A 16,327-nucleotide genomic window follows, 5' to 3' on the forward strand; every position below is an offset into this window, starting at 1 on the left:
ACCACAGAATATATTTTAAAAATTAGAATAAACCCGCGCACATACAGCTCCAGGTGCTCTGCCCGACACAGCACCCGGGCAATGCCCGGGTCTTTATTTCGAGCTCACAAGGCTGGTCCGCGGACGACCCCATGGCGCGCACGCGGGTGTTTTCAGGGGTCACCCCACGGGCAGCAACGGGAGTCGGAGGCGCAGCGCGTACCCGGCTCTGGCTCCGCTGGCGGGACCGGGCTGCCCCGCGGGTCCTGGGCCTGCAGGTCTCAGGCGGCTCCAGCCCGCGGACCGCGGCCCCCCCCTCGGCGCCCAGCCGCTCGGCGCCATCTTTGAGCCTGGCGCGGGTGACTCACTTCCGCCCCGCCTCCCCGCGGGAGGAGCCGAGCCTGCCCCGAGCTGCCGCCTCTGGGGAGGGCGTATCTTAAAGCTGGTCTTGCCTGTAGCTCCGGCTTGGGAGAATCATTTACCTCCTTTTCCCGGGTCTGGAAGAGGGCGCCTTGACCAATTCAAAAATGGCGCCGGTAGCCTCACGGCCCCCGGTCTTCCGCTCTGGAGGCGCGGGGGCGAAGGTCGCGGGGGAGTGCGCCGGCGCGAGAGGGCGGGGCCGTGGCCATGGCAACCCGCGCGCAGCCCTGGCCGCCAGGTCTGGCGGGAAGCGCGGGGCCCGGGGCGCTGGCGACAGGCGAGGCTGCGAGCGCCCAGGGGCCCGGGCGGCCGGGGCCGCTGCGGGACGAGACCCTGGGCGCCGTGTCCGTGCCCTCGCAGTGGAGGGGCGTCCCGGGCATCCGCGGGGAGACGGTGAGGGCGCGGGGGGCGCGGGGCCAGGCTCGGGGCTGCGGGCCGCCGCGCTTCTGTTCAGTGTCTCGTTCGCGGGGACCGGGCTTCGGGGCGCGCCCCAGGTCCCCAGCCTTCGCGCAGCACCCCGCGGGCGTTGTTTGTTGTTTGTTGTGGGAGCCCCGCAGGCCCTCCGTGCGGGGGTTTGTGGGGGCGGCGGCGTGGGCGCGCCTCTGGCCGCCTTGGGTTTTAGAAAACGACTGGAACGCGCCTTTTTAAAGTTTATTTATTTACTTATTATTTATTTATTTGTTTGTTATTTATTTATTTTCTTTTTTTTTCTTTTTAAAGTTTTATTTATTTTTAAACGAGTCGGTACCGATTTCAGAGGGGGCGGGGCTCCGGCCGGCCCCGCGCGCCCCCTGCTGGCGGCGGGGCTGGGGCGGGACGGGCCGCGCCCGGGGGTTCGGGGTCCGGGGTGCGTTCCCCGGGCGGGGCCGGGCGGGGGCGCTGGGCTCGGCTCGCAGCCGCGTCCCGGGCGCTAGAGCGGCCCTGGGTTCGCCCCCCGCCGGGCACCCGCGGGATCCACCGGGGAGCGTCCGAGCGGGGTGGGGGGCGGAGCACGTCTCCTCCCGCCCTAAACGTCAACGGGAAAAGCACCCGGGGGACGGGGGAACGGGCCGGACTCCGAGGGCGCCCCACAGACCAGCTCGCGGCCCTGCCCCCGGGACTCGCCTCCCGTCGCCCCGGGTCTGAAGGAGGGGCGCTCCCCCGCCCCCCGAGAGGCCGCCTTGGCCCCCTGGCTGCCTCCCCTCCCACAGCTCTGTGGCCTCCCACGCGCGTCCCGACCGCGGCGGGGAGAACCTGCCCCCCAGGTGCGTGCCCTGGGCCGGGCATCGGGCCCGCCCGCCCGCCCGCCGGGCACGGCCTCACCGCTGGGCAGCCTGCGGGCCCGGGCGCGGGCATCCTGCACTTTCCCCCCCGCCGTACCCGTGGTGCCCCGACAGTGCCCGGCAGGCGGATGCGTAATCAGGGCGCGTGTGCCCGCGTGTTGTGCGTGTGCCCGCGTGCACGTGTCGCATAGACGTCGCGGGAGCGCTGGGGCCGTGACGGGCCTTGTGCTGCAGGAACTCGGTTTCCTGGGAGATGGACGAGCAGAGGGCGCGGGGACCTGGGTGCTGAGCGCGCTCCGCGTTCCGGGGGCAGCTGCCCAGTGGTCCCAGCGCCCCCCCCTCGGGCTCGCCGGCCCTGCCCCCCTCGCGGAGCAGGGGAGCCTGGGGTCCAGGCCTCGCCGCTGCCCTGTGGGTGCAGGTGTCTGATGAGCGACTGCGTGAGGAGAGCCCCTCCTAGGGGACAGTAGTCTCAGGGGTACAGGGCTCCTCATTAGGTAGAGGCTGGTCACCATCGAAAGGCAGGCTGGCAGCTCCTTCCCTGACCTGACGTCTGTCCCTGCGCCCAGCTAGACAAGGGACAGGGAGTGGGAGAGGGCGGGCAGGGTGCAGAGGACAGCTGGGAGTGACCCGCCTCAGGCCATTGAACTCATCATGGGCACAGGAGCTTCCTTTCGTCCAGGGCGGGGGGCCTACCTTGGAAGGTGCCCCCCTGGAGGGCCTGCCTGCGGAGGGAGGGAGGAGCCCGGGCCTGCTGGGGGCCAGAGGTTAGCGGGCGCTGGCTAGTCCGCGGCTGTTGGCTCTAAGATCCCACCAGGTCCTCAAAGAGAGGTTGTAGGAACTTAATTAACTTGTTTATGTCAGTTAACCTGGTAAAGCTGGTTTCCTTGCACGTCCCTTGTTTCAAGTTCCATGACTTCCAGCTGTCAGGTGCTTCAAAGAGGGAACTCCTGAGCCCTCCCCAAATACTGTCACCTGAAGTCCTAGGGCAGGCCCCTGCTGGGCCACGGGGCCCCTCTGAACCAATCACTGTGGCCGAGGGAGGGACCCAGTGCTCTGACCGGCTGGTCACCCTCAGGTATCCCCACCCCAGCTCAGTGAAGCATAGGATTGAGGGGTCATCTGCACCCACACCACTGACTGGGTTCCTCCTAAGAGAGATGAGCTAGTAACGGGGGAAGGGAAGCCTTGGAGCAGACAGGATAACAGGCCCGTCAGCCCCAGGAAACAGCGGAGTTGTGCAGCCAGGGAGGGCGAGGGGATGGAGCTGCAACCCAGGCATGTGCCCTGACGGGGAGTCGAACCTCCATCTCCTGGATCCTAGATGGATGCGCCGCCTCTGAGCCATGCCGGCCAGGCTGGTGACTGGGGTTTTGATCTTCTCCAGAAAAGTTGCCAGACGGCCAGCATTGCCACGGCCGAAGCGTCTGCCCAGACCCGGAGGCACGCAGATGCCCAGGTACAGACCGAGGCACCTGTGCCAGTGGGCGTGCTGCCCGTGTCCCAGCATGACAGCCCCGGGCTCGCGGACTTTCTCCGGAGAGTGGAGGCCATGGTTACCCGAGAGCTGAGCAAGAACCGACAGAGCCACGCGTTTGATGGCTTCGAGGTGAACTGGACAGAGCAGCAGCAGACGGTAGGGTGTGGCCGGGCCTGGGGTGCCCCTCCTCTGCCTCTGATCAAGCCTCTACCCCATGTTAAACCTACCTTTTGTTTCACCCAAATAACAAACCAGTCACAGTAGCAGCCTTCACGGAGTTCTTGCTCTCTGCCAGGTGCTGGGAGCTGTTTTGTAAGAGCAAGTCAGTGGGCCTTCTCTGCTGTCCTTGGAGTAGGACCACTGTTACGTCCACTTTACAGGTGGGGAAATGGAGACTCGGAGCTGCAGTGACTTGTCCAGTGTAGCGCTGAGCTCGTAGGCATTGGGGGCAGAGCTTGAACCTGGGCAGTCTGGCGGCGTCTTTTTTTCCACACCGCTGGGCCGTGTCTCTCAGGCACTGCACGGTGGGGCTTTCTCTGTGCTCTCTCATTTACTCCTTGGGACAACTGTTTGAGAGCTGTTACCATCTCCTTAGAGAAAAGGCTCAGAGAGGCTAAGTGACTTGTCCAAGGTCACACAGTTGTATCTGGCCGAGCTGGAATTTGAGCCCCGGTCTGTCTGGTTTCACTACTGTGCTCTAGTGACTTCAGCATCTCCGAGTCTTTCTGCTCTCCAGGCACAGCTCAGAGCCGTCACCTGTGAACTCAGGTGTCCGGCGAGACAGCCTGGGCTTTCAGACCAGGGGGACTCTGAATAGATGAGCGGCTCGTGGCTTTTGCTCCACACTGGGCTGGATCTCGCTCTCCCCAGTTCGTTGTCTCTAGACAGGCTGCTCACACAGTGCTAAGTGCCCCAGTCTGCAGGGCCATCTGTGTGCTGGTTCACACTTAAAAAAAAAAAAGTTTTTATTGATTTCAGAGAGAGAGGAAGGGAGAGCAAGAGAGAGAACCATCGATCACTTGCCTCCTGTACACATCTGACCAGGGATCAAACCCTCAACCTGGGGTAAGTGTCCTGGCTGGGAATTGAACCGGCAACCTTTTGGTGCATGGGGTGGCGCTCAGCCAATGAGCCACACTGGCCAGGGCCACAGTTCTTTTTATAAAGTGTTTCCTTCCTTTAGAAACTGAGATGAGCCCTGGCCGGTGTGGCTCAGTGGTCAGCGTGTTGGTGTGCAGACTGAAGGGTCCCAGGTTTGATTCTAGCCAAGGGCACGAACCTTGGTTGTAGGCTGGATCCCTGGCACCGGTCAGGGCGCAAGTGGGAGGCAGCCAATCTATGTGTCTCTCTCATATCGACCTCTCTCTCTCTCTTCCCCCCCTTCCACTCTCGAAAAAGCAATGGAAAAAGTATTCTCGGGTGAAGATTAAGAAAGAAACTGCGACGAGTAATTATGTATTCAGAGGTCTTCAGCCCCCCTCCGCCTCTCTTCCATCTCCCCTCTGTCCGCTTCCGGCGGGGTGCAATTGCCCTGTTCCCACCAAATCACTGGTAGGCCCTGGAAAGGGCTCCGAGAAACAGTGGCCGAGGCCGCCCAGGCGCGGAGTCGTGTCTTTCGGAGCAGGCGCGAGCGCCTCAGCTGCCCTCTGCCTGCCCCTCAGCAGTGCTTGGCCCGTGTTACAGCCGCGTTCCCAGAGGTCAGGCTTTTTCTTTATCATTAGGGCTTTTCCACATTTCTCTGAACTCGTTTGGTCCCTGGGTGTTACGTTACCCTCTTTTTACAGCTATTACTTTTTAAAATTGACTTGAGAGGGAGAAATATCTGAGAGACACAGCGATTGGTTGCCTCCCACGTGCATGTTACTGTTTTAACCACTTTTAGGTTCACAGCCCTGTGGTCTTGAGCACGTTCCCATCGGGCGGCCACCTCCGTCCAGCTCCAGGGGCAGAGTTTCTGAAATTGTGTGTGGGACAGATACGAGAAAGGGCCCAGCTCTGCTCTGGGCCGGCATCTGTCCGGGTTCACAAGGCTCGTCCTCCCTCCTGCATTTCTGGGGCGTTCTCTTCAGGGAGATGTTGGGGTGAAGACTCCCCATTTTCCTCCAGGGCTGCGTGGTAGACTTAGATGGCTTTCAAGGCTTTGGGAGGCCCAGGCCTGTGTGTGGTTTTGTGAGGTGGTATCGAGGCCACCTGCTGGGTGGCTTTTGGGCTCAGGGTTGGGGACAGTCTGTCTCTTGCAGGTCACCTGCCTGCACACCCTGGGCTACCCACCAGCCCAAGGGCAGGGTCTGCACGTGACCAGCGTTTCCTGGAACAGCACGGGCTCGGTGGTGGCCTGTGCCTATGGCCGGTGAGTAGCCCAAGAGCCGGTGTGGGCAGTGGGAGGCCCACAGGCCCTCGTCTGAGCCAGTCTCCCTGGCGACACAAGGTGGTCCTGTGAAGGGTGGGCCCAGCGCTTGGTCATCTTGGGACTCTCTCCTCAAGGCCTCCTGGGCCGGGGTGGCAAGGGAGGGAGGAGCTCGCCTTCTCTGTGAGCTGTTTCCCCTTGGTTCCCGGGGACCGTTTTCCAGAGAAAGTCATGCCCTCGGGGCCCATGGAGGAGCCTGTGCCCCTTTCTTTGGGTATGATGGGAACAGGCAGTCTGTCTGGGTGGTAGGGGGAGAGGTGGGGATGGGTGGGTTGGGATGAAGCCCTGGGCTAGGGCAGAGCCAGCTCGGGTGTGTCCACGGGCAGGCTGGATGATGGGGACTGGAGCACGCTGAAGTCCTTCGTGTGTGCCTGGAACCTGGACCGGCGCAGCCTGAGCCCCCGGCAGCCGTCCACAGTGGTAGAGGTGCCCAGCGCTGTCATGTGCCTGGCCTTCCACCCCACGCAGCCCTCCCAGATTGCAGGTGAGCTGCACAGCCTGCCCTGTGTCCGCCTTCTACCCTGCAGAGGGTGGCCAGAGTGGGGCTCTCTATCCCGGGCACAGCCAGGGCAGAACTGCTGGCAGGCCGAGACCACAGGTGGCCCTGAGCTCAGGTGAGGATGCTGAGCGGGCCTGTCCGAGCTGTGGAGCTCGGAGGAAGAGGAGGCAGGTCCTTAGCTGAGTCAGGAGGGCTGTGGGCCATGGGGAGGCGCGGCCTGGTCAGGACAAGAGTGGGCACCTCGGAGCTGTCATTGGTGACAGGAGCCAGTTATTCTGGGGAAGGAGTCGTGCTGGGGGGGCTTGCAGTGTGCCGGTCAGGGTCAGCCTGGCATCGGGAGGCCTGCCTGGGAGGTCAGACTTCTCTTCAGGATGGTTTTTAGGGAAGTGGCTTCATGTCCTGGTCAGTGGGCGGAGGGAGGGTGGGTGCTTGCTGCTGGGCGTGGGTCAGCGCCTGCCTGGCCCGCTTGGTTTGCAGGCGGGCTCTACAGTGGGGAGGTGCTGGTGTGGGACACGAGCCGCCCCGAGGACCCGTTGCTCTGGCGTACAGGCCTCACCGACGACACGCACACAGACCCCGTGTACCAGGTCAGAGCGGCCGGTGTGGGCCGGTGGGAGGCCTTCCCCATCCCTCTGAGCCTCGCCTCGCCGCCTCGGGCCTGCTCCTTAGGCAGAGCAGGAGGAGGTGCCCGCTTGGCAGCCACGGGGGGAGGTCAGCAGGGAGTTGGCCATTGGACAGCTGCCTTCAGCATTCTTGGAGCTCCCAGGGCATGAGTCACCCCCTCCTCCAGCAGGAGCCACCCCCAGGGCCATGCCCAGCCTCCTCCAGCCGTCCTGGTTTCTGCTGGGACTAGGAGGGGCCTTGGAACCCTCCATGCCTGGCCCTGTGGGTGAGGGGACTCCAGGCCCCAGCCTCAGGATTCCTTTCTTTCTGGAAGAGAAGGGGAGGGGCGACGTTTGGTCTTGCTGGGAGGTGGGGGGTAGGCCCAGGGGCGGGCAACCCTTTCTCGACCTTGTGCCCACACTGTTGTCCCAGGTGGTTTGGCTGCCTGAGCCTCGCTTCAGCCACCGCTTCCGGCTGCTGAGTGTGGCCACTGACGGGAAGGTGCTGCTCTGGCAGGGGGCCGGGCCGGGCCGGCTGCAGCTCGCGGAGGGCTTCGCCCTGGTGGTGCAGCAGCTGCCGCGGAACACCAAGCTCAGGAAGGTACGTGGGGCCGAGGCTGAGACCCCAGAACGGCCTGACGCAGCTCTGGCCGGCGGGACCCCCATGAGCGGTGAGTCTCGCGGGCAGGTGCGGGGCCCCTGGCACTGGTGCTGAGCCCAGCGCGGACTTGCCGGTTCACCTCCCGTGGGACACTCGCCGGCTTCCTCAGCTCTCCTGTGTCCATTTCTCCACAGCCGCATCGGGGGGAGACCGAGGTGGGGACCACGGCCGTGGCCTTCTCCAGCTTTGACCCCAGCCTCTTCGTCCTGGGCACGGAAGGCGGCTTCCCGCTCAAGTGCTCCCTGGCAGCGGAGGAGGCTGCCCTCACGCGCATGCCCAGCTCTGTGCCCCTGCGGGCCCCGGCACAGTTCACCTTTGCTCCCCACGGCGGGCCGGTCTACTCCGTGAGCTGTTCCCCCTTCCACAGGTAGGGAGGCCAGGTCTGGGGTCGTCCTCCGCCCGCCACGGGGCCCCTGGCACAGGAAGGTGGGGGATTCCGCCGCGCCCCCCATACAGCTGCCTGAGGACCTGCCGCCTGGCCGGGGCCCAGGTCATCCCCACTCAGGCTCTGGTAACCAGAACTCTGGTGGTGGTGGTGGTTGGGGGTCCAGGGAGGCTTTTCTGGGGCCTGGGAGCCTAGAAGCCTGACAGGAAGGCCCCCGCTCTACCAGACACCAGCGCTCATCCACATGCTGGCCTTCTGCCCTGCACCCCATCCAGGAACCTCTTCCTGAGCGCAGGGACCGATGGCCACGTCCACCTGTACTCCATGCTGCAGGCCCAGCCCCTGACCTCCCTGCAGCTGTCCCACAAGTACCTGTTTGCTGTGCGCTGGTCCCCAGTGCGTCCCTTGGTGTTTGCGGCAGCTTCTGGTGAAGGTAGGAAATGGGACACCAGGCTTGGGTCCACTTAAATGACCTGAGCCCGGCCTGTCTTGGACTCTGGGGTGGGGACAGACTGCACATGGGGTGACGTCTTCCCTTGGGTGGGAAGGGGCGCTGACCGGGCAACATTCCTGTTTTGAGTCGTGGCTGCGGGAGTCTCCCCCAGGAGCACAGGGTTCACTGAGGCCTGGGCCCCTCACCCCCTTCTCTCCACGAAGGGGACGTGCAGCTGTTCGACCTCCAGAAAAGCTCCCAGAAACCCGCCGTTTCAGTCAAGCAAACCCAGGACGACAGCCCTGTCTACTGTCTCGAATTTAATCGCCAGCAAACTCAGCTGCTGGCTGCTGGCGATGCCAAGGGCACAGTGAAGGTGTGGCAGCTGAGCACCGAGTTCACCGAGCAGGGGCCCTTGGAAACTGAGGGCTTGGAGCAGCTGGCTGCAGAGGTGGGCACCTGAGGACAGCTGTGGCCTGGAGTGTCCCCAAATCAGAGGCTCCATCTGGGCTGAGCTGTGTATTTCTGATGGAAACTGAATGAAGACAGACAAGTGTTTTGGGGAGTCGTCATTTATTTGTCTTTTACATGAAAACAGAAGGGGGCAGGACAAGAGGGAAACTAGCCAGCTGCTGAGAGTTTTCTGGCGTCGGAATGGGCAGCTGGCTACGAGGCAGGACCTGGTCCCACTGCAGCGCGGCGATGCCTGGACCAGAAGCAGCTACTGAAGCGCCGTTTCCACGACACTGTCCCAAGCTAAGCAGGCTAAGGTTACATGGGAAGCGACACTGTCTGGGACGTTTTCCTTAAGAGCAGAGAAGACTGACATGCAGCGGGGCAGGGCTGACCCAGGGCAGGGCTCAATTCACGAAGAGCGAGCGGGTGAACTCGACGTAGTCGAAGGCCGTGGGGAGTTCGCGGCCCTTGCCGTCCACGTAGGGCTTCATGTGGGAGACGCAGTAGTCGGCTTGTTCCCGAGTCAGGTTCTGGAGAGGAAGACACACCCGTGAGCCACAGAGGTGGGGGTGGGGCTTCAGACCCACTAGTGCCCAGGCCGGGAGCCCAAGGCCAGTTCTGGGAGAGGATACGGGACCGGCCTGGCCTGAGATTCACTTGTAAATGGCGATGAAGCCCCTGCCCTAGCAGGGGGGCTCCCAGGTGGGTCTGTACTGTAGACTGGGCTCTGCCCTCACCCAGGGGCAGCTCCTACTTTACTTTCTGGAAGAAATCTGCCCCTCCCCAGGGTAGGGGTGGGCACAGAGCCCCAGACCTGGTACAGCTCCTCCTTGGTCACGTAAGGCTTTCCCTCAGAGCTCAGGGCCCGGAAGGCGCTCTCGATCTCCTCGCTGGACTTGACGTTCTCGGTCTCGCGGCTGATCATGAAAGCCATGTATTCTTGCAGGGAGACGTGGCCGTCCCTGGGGGCGGGGGAAGGCAAGTGCAGTGAGCAGGAGGGGCAGCAGGTGCCGGGGGCAGAGGCGCCTCCATGACCCTCTGAAGCTCACCTGTTTGGATCTACCGTGTCCAGAATGGCCTCAAACTCTGGGTCGGGCTCCCCTTCCTCCACCATGGGTAGGTCGTAGCCCAGGGAGCGCAGGCAGGACTTGAACTCCTGGTGGTTCAGGCGGCCAGATTTGTCCTTGTCAAAGTGTCTGCAGCACAGAGCAGGGAACAGCTCAACACATAGGCCCTGCTGAGCCCGCCCCCCCCCCCCCCCCCCCCCCCCCCGCCAGAGGGCACAGGTTACTCACTTAAACATCATGCTGAACTCTTTGAGGGCCTCCTCGGTCACCCCCGTTGTATTCCTGGAAGAAAGAACAATTAGGGCCGGAGTCCCCCACCCCACCCAGCAGTAACCTGACTGCTGGACGCTGGGTGACCTGTGGTCAGGTGGCCAAGATTGTGTGGGCACCTGGCCTGGATCTGCTGCTCCAGGTTGTGCTGCATGCGCATGCCCAGTTGGTCTAGCTGGTCCCACTGCTGGGCCAGGCCCACGGTGCTGTGCTCCGTGTACTTGTTGTCCAAGATCAGGGCTTCCTCCATGGCTGCCCCCAGGTCCTCAATCTTCTTCAGCTGACTTCTCATGGCTCGGATCTCCTGGTGCTTGCGCTGCAGGGGTGGGGGAGCAAAGGTGTATGGGACAGGCCTTGGTCACCAGGCCCAAGAGCCTGGTTAATGGCCTGGCCTGCCCAGCCTGAGACCAGCAGCAGCCTCGGCAAAGGGAAAGATTCACTGTGAGCATCACGAGCCGTGGGCAGACCCTGGAAACTGTGCTACAGAGACTTTCTTCAAAACAGTGGGGACCCAGGCTGCTTTAAGCCAAGGGAAAAAGGGCACCCAACCAGCCCACCTTATGGCTGACTCTGAACCAGGCAGGCCTGCTGGGGTGGACGGGTGACTGGTCTTAGGTGGGCCAGGAGCCCTCCCTCGGGGCACTTACTTTGGTGGCTTCAAGCTGGGATTCCAGGGTCCCGGACTCTTCCACCATGCAGGACCTGAACACGGAGGCACAGTGAGGCAGGGCCCCGAGCAAGCTCGACACCAACTTCCTTTAGATGAAACGGTGCCCGCCGCCTCCAGTTCCTCGTTAAGGGAACCACCCGTCTATTGGCCATCTTCCCCTAAGTGGCCCCGGGAGCAGCAGACAGTCTTCCTCTCTCAGAGGTGGAAGCTGCTGCTCCACGTGGCATGCCCCCCGCCCGGGCCAACTGCTGGGCCAGGGCTGAGCCCCACCCAGCCTGCTCCCAGGCCAAGACCCTTTCTCATGTGGCTCCTCAGGCCCAGCCAGCCTGTGACATGGTGACAGACCCAAGCTAGGCTCTCGAGGGAGCAGAGAGGGCTGCAGGCCTGACAGCGCACCCCCTCTGCAGTCACAGGGAGAGAGACGCCACGGACAGCCCTGCCACTGACAGGCGGGGAGACCCTAGGGAGGAGGGGAGGCTCACAAGCTGACAGCCACCCCCAGAACTCCCTGCAGTCTCCTGCAAGTTCCTGAGGGAGCCACACTCTAGGGGGAGGTGCAGTCAGGTGACCCCTCAGACACGGAAACTGGGTGCTAAGAGGTCATGACCAGACACAGGTTTTAAAATGATTGTAACTCTCCCACAGGAGGGAGGGGGCTGAGCCCCAGGTTCAGATCCATGATCAGAGACAGTGCCAGAGGCTCCATCCAGGGCCAAGTTCTGAAGAGCAGGGGCTGTGGGGAGCCTACATCTTCCTGTTAACACAGTGCAAGGTCACAGAAGGTTACTGGTGAATGACAATTGGGGAGGATCACGTGCAAAAACAAGTCACACTGTGCGCGTGTCCTTGGTGGAATTTTAGCCCAGCCTCCCCTGTACCCACATTTGCCCCAACCTACCCTTTTAACACCCAGCGAGCCAGGGTTAGCTCAGAAATCACCCCAAGGTCAGAGTGTCTAGCAAGGCCAGGCACTAGGCTGCCTCCTGCCCCAGCACCTCGGGTCACAGCCAGGCCATGTCCCCAAGGCAAGCACACGCCCCGGGCCTGGGGTGGGAGGCTGGTTGCTGGTGCAGGGGCAGGAGGACAGACCCGTCCCAAGCGGCCGAGGGCAGTGGGTTAGTCAGAAGCGGAGCCGCCTGGGGAAGCCGGAGTGCATCGGTAAAACAGTGAGGGAAAAAGAGAAATAAGAGGAGAAAAACCTTCCGGACAGATCGTCCCCAACTTCATACTGATAGACACGAATGACCCGACGGTACGCTATGCTAGTGAAAGAAAGAAACCAAGTGAACACCCAAAGGAAGGGGAGGCGAGGGCACGCGACAGGCACACGCCACAGGCCCAAGCTGCAGTGCACAGGCAGGGCAACCTGGGCCCAGGCAGGACCTGGTGGAGGGAGAGCTGAGGCCGGAATGGGGGGGACAGGCAGCCTCGGGGCAGCGCACACGGGCTGGGCAAGACTGGACAGGGCTGGGGAGGAGCCGCACGGCAAGGGGAGCATGACACTGTACGAAAACAAGACCAAGACCAGCAGACAGCCACGGGCCGGAGGGGAGCAGACGCCAGGGTTGCTCACAAGCTCAAGCTAGAAAGTCATCCCTAAATCCTGACCATCCTGCCTTCAGCACATGGGGAAGGTCCATGTGGGCCCATTCCTCCCACTGCCCGATGCCTTAGGGGTGCTGGTCTAAGACACTGTGTCCCACCAACCCTGGCCTCGACAGAGCCTGGGGGAGAACACAAGGGTGACACCCACCCAGCCAGAAACCAGGGCCTGGGGAGAGGCTCCTACTGGGAGCAGGCGGAACAGCCCCGCTCCTCTCGGACTCCTCCCAAGCCGTCTCTATTCCTCAGGAACACGGGGCACTTCCGCTTTCTATTGGGGTAAATGACACCTGTCTCCCCAACCCCAAGAAAACAGGTTACTGGGAGATGGGTCAGTACACAGCTGGGACTTACTGAACCAGCCTGAGCCCCCTAAGCACTGCCATCCTGCTTTATGCCCACGGCCACTGGACATGAGGAAGAGAGGCAGCCAGGACCATCCCGTGCTGAACCACAGGGTTCCCAGAGGCGCTGCCTTAGCTCTGCTCTCTGGCCTGGTCATGTTCCTTACCCGAGGGCCCTTGGAACTGAACCAGGAAGGTGGGAGTGGCTCCCCTCCCCAGATGTAGGTTGTCAGGGACAGTGGGCTGTGGGGCAGGGCACACACTCCCCGTAAGATGTCAGGGATGGGGGAGGGGAAGTACAGCCTGCCCAGGGCAGGAAGGGCAGGGAGGGCAGGAAGGCCCATCCTGGGATCCTCGGAAAGCCAGGCCACAGGGAGACAGGACAGAGGGACAAGCACACGAGGCCACCACACCACGAGCCCGGGGAAGTAAGAAGACAATATTAACCCGTCGAGGAGATATGTCCTGTGGAGAGGGATCCAAGCAGCCGCAGGACAAAGTGGTGTCCGGATGGCAACAATCAGGAGGTGGGAATGGAGGGAGACACGGGAGAGAAGAGAGAAACCAAACCAACGTCAGTACCCACCCCGTACTCAACCCAACGTCTGTCCCCAGTCGCTGCTCAGGGCTGACCAGGGGCCATACGCGGTCCCCCCAACTGGGAAAGCACCTTCGGGAACACTGCGCTAATGCCGCCCCTCCCGCTCTTGCACCCCGACCCCTTCCTCAACGCCCAGCACGGCTCCTGCCCTCATGCAAAGCTGCCTGCGCCCAGGGGCTGGAGGCCTGGGGGAGCGGGCGGCACCTGGTCTCCTGGATCCACTGGTGGAAGGCGTTGGCGTGCTGCGCGAACTCCTGCCTCAGCTTGTCGTTCTCCTCCTGTCGGCGCTGCTCCTTCTGCAGCTCCAGCTCCCTCTCCTAAGGACCAGAGGGAGGCAGAGGCCATGTCGCCGGCCCCTCTGCAGACAGCCCAGGACGGAGCCGGCCCTGCCCTCAGGGATGGACCAGCGGGCCCGAACATTTGAGAGGAAGCAGGAAGCGGTTTTCTGATGCTGAACCAGAAACTACCACTCTGGAGGTCAGGGAGGATGGACATCAACCTCAACCCAAGGACAGCAGGAAGAAGCCTGGAGACACGAGCTCAAAGCACCCATAATCCTCTAGCTACTTGTGACCCCTGCGGAAGGAACCTGGCAAGGCTGCTATGGGGGTGACTGCTGACAGGGAAGGGGTTGGCTGCTAGACTGATACCCCGCAACTTCTGACAGACAAAACCACGCATCCTCCGCCTGGTCTCCCTGCTCTCTGGCTAGAGGGTTTCTTGACCAGGAGTGCAGGGAGCAGCAGGAAGGGCACCTTGATGATCTTCTGCAGGTTCCTCCAGGTCTCCTCCAAGGCCTCCATGGTGAACCAGGTGTAGGGGTTGGAGGCCACTCGGAAGCTCTTGATCTGGCGGTCCAGCTCGGCCAGCTGGTTGAAGTCCGCCTGGGCGGAGCTGAGGGAGGAGCGGAAGGCGTCGTGGGCCTCCCGCAGGGCGCGGATCTCCTCCAGAGAGTTGCAGCGCACGGGGTCCGTCAAGTCTTCCTCGGCGTTTTCAAACCAGCTGTTGAAGGCAGATGCCTTTTTGGCAAAGGTCAGGAAGAGATCCTCCACCTGAAAGCAGGGACACAGGTTAGGACAGTCACCAGGCTGGATGTCCTGGGCAGGTGTGGGCAGGACGGGGGTGGGGTGGGGTGGGGGGGTAGCTTCCTGGGCACCAGGGTGGAGATGGCATGTGGCTGGCGTGGCTCCTTCCTCCTACTTCCACTTCTGAAAAGTCCTCCGTGTCTTCCCTGCTATCCTTCCCCTTGGTCTACACAAGCTCAGCCTGTCCTGGACGTTTCTGAACGGCAGGCAGGTTCGTGAAAGCCAGCGTCTCATTGCTTCGGTTTAAGCTGATGCCACACCCCATGCAGGACCCCGGTGCAAGCTGACCGCAACACTGGGCCAGCTGAGCTTTGCTCTACTAGCCGTACCTTGCGGAAGTGGCTCTGAGCCTCCAGCAGCTTCTTCTTCCGGGTGGCTGAGTTGGCCAGCAGCTGGCTCCATCTCTTCATGAGGGAGGCGTGCCGCGCCTCAATGGCCTTCGACTGGATATGCTTGGCGGCCAGCAGCTGGTCTTTGAGAGCAGTGATGTTGGCGATGCCCTCCTGCTGGAAGGCCTGCAGGCCAGCGTCAAAGGTTTCCTGCAATAGGAGCCCCGAGTCATCTGTGGTGACCACAGTGAGGCTTGAACTTGTCAGCCTGGAGTCCCCACCTGATCCTGCCAGTGGGTCACAACCGCCCACCCTTCACCTGTCCTTCAGACCGTGGATGACTACAGCAGCCTCTCCCCTGCCTCAGCCCGTCCCCCTCGCCCCGCAAGCACTGAGGTCAGTGAACACCTGCCAGGCCTCTGCACACACGCCTAGTGTGAAAGCTCCCCGAGGACCAGGACTTGGTTTACTGCTGAGCCTCTAGTGCCTGACATAAAGAAGTCAAAGGTCAACAAAACACTGACCATTCTTTACCCACCAGGAAATACTATCTGGGTAACAACCAATCAGTCAGCCCAGGGGCCACAGCTGACCTGTTTGGTGAGGAGGGTCTGGACAGAAGACAGATCTCGGCCGTAATCGTCTGTCTTCAAGCTGTTCTCCTTTTCACCTGGAAAACCCAGAAGGGAAATTACATCTCCTTCTTGGTGCAGTGACATTAATTCAGAAGGAAAAACAACCAAGACATGCTTCATTCTTTTATATCTAAGTCTCAGTGTTACCAACAGCAGTCAGGCTCTGACCCATATTAGCTGCCTTCTCCCTGACCCCAGACCCCGTTTCTCCATCTGTGAAAAGACGTGGTTCAGTCGCTACTTATGTGACAACCACCACCAAGGTCCTGGAATTAGAACAGGCTCATCACACCCAGAACCCACGTAGTGGGGGCAGTGCCGACGCAGCCTGGTGCTGGCTGCTGTGCTCACTTGGTTCATGTGTGACACGACTTCTGTGCGTGTGTGAGCGTGAGCCCGTGTGCTGGCCATGCCGTACCCGCTGAGGCCTGGCTCCCGGGGTCAGGACACTGGTTCTACCTGGCATTTTAGGGCTCCCTGAAGTGCCCGCATTTGATCACTTTCTTCTCTGCAGAAGAAAACCCACCACGAAGGGAGCAGGTGCGCAGCAGGTCGGGAGCCTTGCAGGGCTGGTGGGAGAGAAACGGGCCTTCTGAGGCGGCGCTTACCAATCCAGGACTCCACCACGTCCGCCTTCCAGTTGAACTGAAGGAAGGCTGAGTTTTCGTCCAGCTTTGCCTTCCTCTGCGCGGCAGCTTTCTCCAAGTCCGACACTTTCCCATTCAGGCCCTTCATCTTGGAAGAGATGTTCTCCTCGTGGTGATTGTTCTAGGCCAGGAAGAGAAGGCACACCCTGGTCAGCCTCACCTGCTGCAGGCACTTCTGTCCTGCCTACCTGGAAGGTCTCAATTTCTGGAAGATGGGCCACGTGCACCACCCACTGCAGGGAAGTCTTCTAAGAGCAAGAGAGCAAAAAAACCTTAAAAGATGAATATAGCCCGGCCTGTGTGGCTCAGTGGTTGAGCGTTGACCTAGGATCTAGGAGATCGCGGTTTAATTTCTGGTCAGGGCCCAGGTTGTCAGGGGCATGCAGGAGGCAGCCGATCATCACTGATATTTCTCTCTCTCCCTTCCTCTCTCTGAAATGAAACAGTGCCTGAAACATAGTGACCTAGCTATTACTATAAAAAAAAAAAAAAAAAG

General features: G+C 61.7%; 2 protein-coding genes across 3 annotated transcripts in view; one reads left to right on the top strand and one right to left on the bottom strand.

Annotated features, from left to right (window-relative positions):
• Nucleotides 1-591: 591 nt before the first annotated feature.
• On the top strand, nucleotides 592-8,684 carry DYNC2I2 (dynein 2 intermediate chain 2). Of its 2 annotated transcripts, XM_087823052.1 has the most exons (9): nucleotides 592-792; nucleotides 3,046-3,294; nucleotides 5,379-5,488; nucleotides 5,872-6,029; nucleotides 6,522-6,631; nucleotides 7,080-7,247; nucleotides 7,442-7,674; nucleotides 7,968-8,125; nucleotides 8,350-8,684. In XM_087823052.1, exons 1-9 carry the CDS (start codon nucleotides 607-609, stop codon nucleotides 8,586-8,588), a joined length of 1,611 nt encoding a protein of 536 aa, XP_087679178.1. In that variant the 5' UTR covers nucleotides 592-606; the 3' UTR covers nucleotides 8,589-8,684. The 2 variants fall into 2 exon arrangements, with proteins under 2 accessions (XP_087679178.1, XP_016076726.1); XM_016221240.2 differs by lacking the exon at nucleotides 592-792 and having other exon boundaries at nucleotides 2,446-3,294; nucleotides 8,361-8,536.
• SPTAN1 (spectrin alpha, non-erythrocytic 1) overlaps nucleotides 8,682-16,327 on the bottom strand; it is a 53,734-nt gene continuing 46,088 nt past the window's right edge. Inside the window, exons 45-56 of the mRNA XM_087823053.1 lie at nucleotides 15,793-15,952; nucleotides 15,143-15,219; nucleotides 14,550-14,759; nucleotides 13,891-14,187; nucleotides 13,340-13,452; nucleotides 12,982-12,999; nucleotides 10,566-10,620; nucleotides 10,038-10,234; nucleotides 9,877-9,930; nucleotides 9,631-9,777; nucleotides 9,396-9,543; nucleotides 8,682-9,111 (exon numbers count right to left, since the gene is read on the bottom strand). Coding sequence (XP_087679179.1) covers nucleotides 8,986-9,111; nucleotides 9,396-9,543; nucleotides 9,631-9,777; nucleotides 9,877-9,930; nucleotides 10,038-10,234; nucleotides 10,566-10,620; nucleotides 12,982-12,999; nucleotides 13,340-13,452; nucleotides 13,891-14,187; nucleotides 14,550-14,759; nucleotides 15,143-15,219; nucleotides 15,793-15,952 — 1,602 coding nt within the window. The 3' untranslated portion in view covers nucleotides 8,682-8,985. The remainder of the gene's footprint in view (nucleotides 9,112-9,395; nucleotides 9,544-9,630; nucleotides 9,778-9,876; nucleotides 9,931-10,037; nucleotides 10,235-10,565; nucleotides 10,621-12,981; nucleotides 13,000-13,339; nucleotides 13,453-13,890; nucleotides 14,188-14,549; nucleotides 14,760-15,142; nucleotides 15,220-15,792; nucleotides 15,953-16,327) is intronic.

This window comes from Miniopterus natalensis, chromosome 12 (assembly GCF_054644295.1).
Source record: "Miniopterus natalensis isolate mMinNat1 chromosome 12, mMinNat1.hap1, whole genome shotgun sequence".
Lineage (NCBI taxonomy): Eukaryota > Metazoa > Chordata > Mammalia > Chiroptera > Miniopteridae > Miniopterus > Miniopterus natalensis.

Excerpts from the sequence above, each read along its gene's own strand:
- DYNC2I2 (XM_087823052.1), top strand. The coding sequence starts at position 607 with ATGGCAACCCGCGCGCAGCCCTGGCCGCCAGGTCTGGCGGGAAGCGCG. Across the intron at positions 5,489-5,871 it reads GTGGCCTGTGCCTATGGCCG|GCTGGATGATGGGGACTGGA; the intron begins GTGAGTAGCCCA and ends GTCCACGGGCAG. Across the intron at positions 7,675-7,967 it reads AGCTGTTCCCCCTTCCACAG|GAACCTCTTCCTGAGCGCAG; the intron begins GTAGGGAGGCCA and ends CACCCCATCCAG.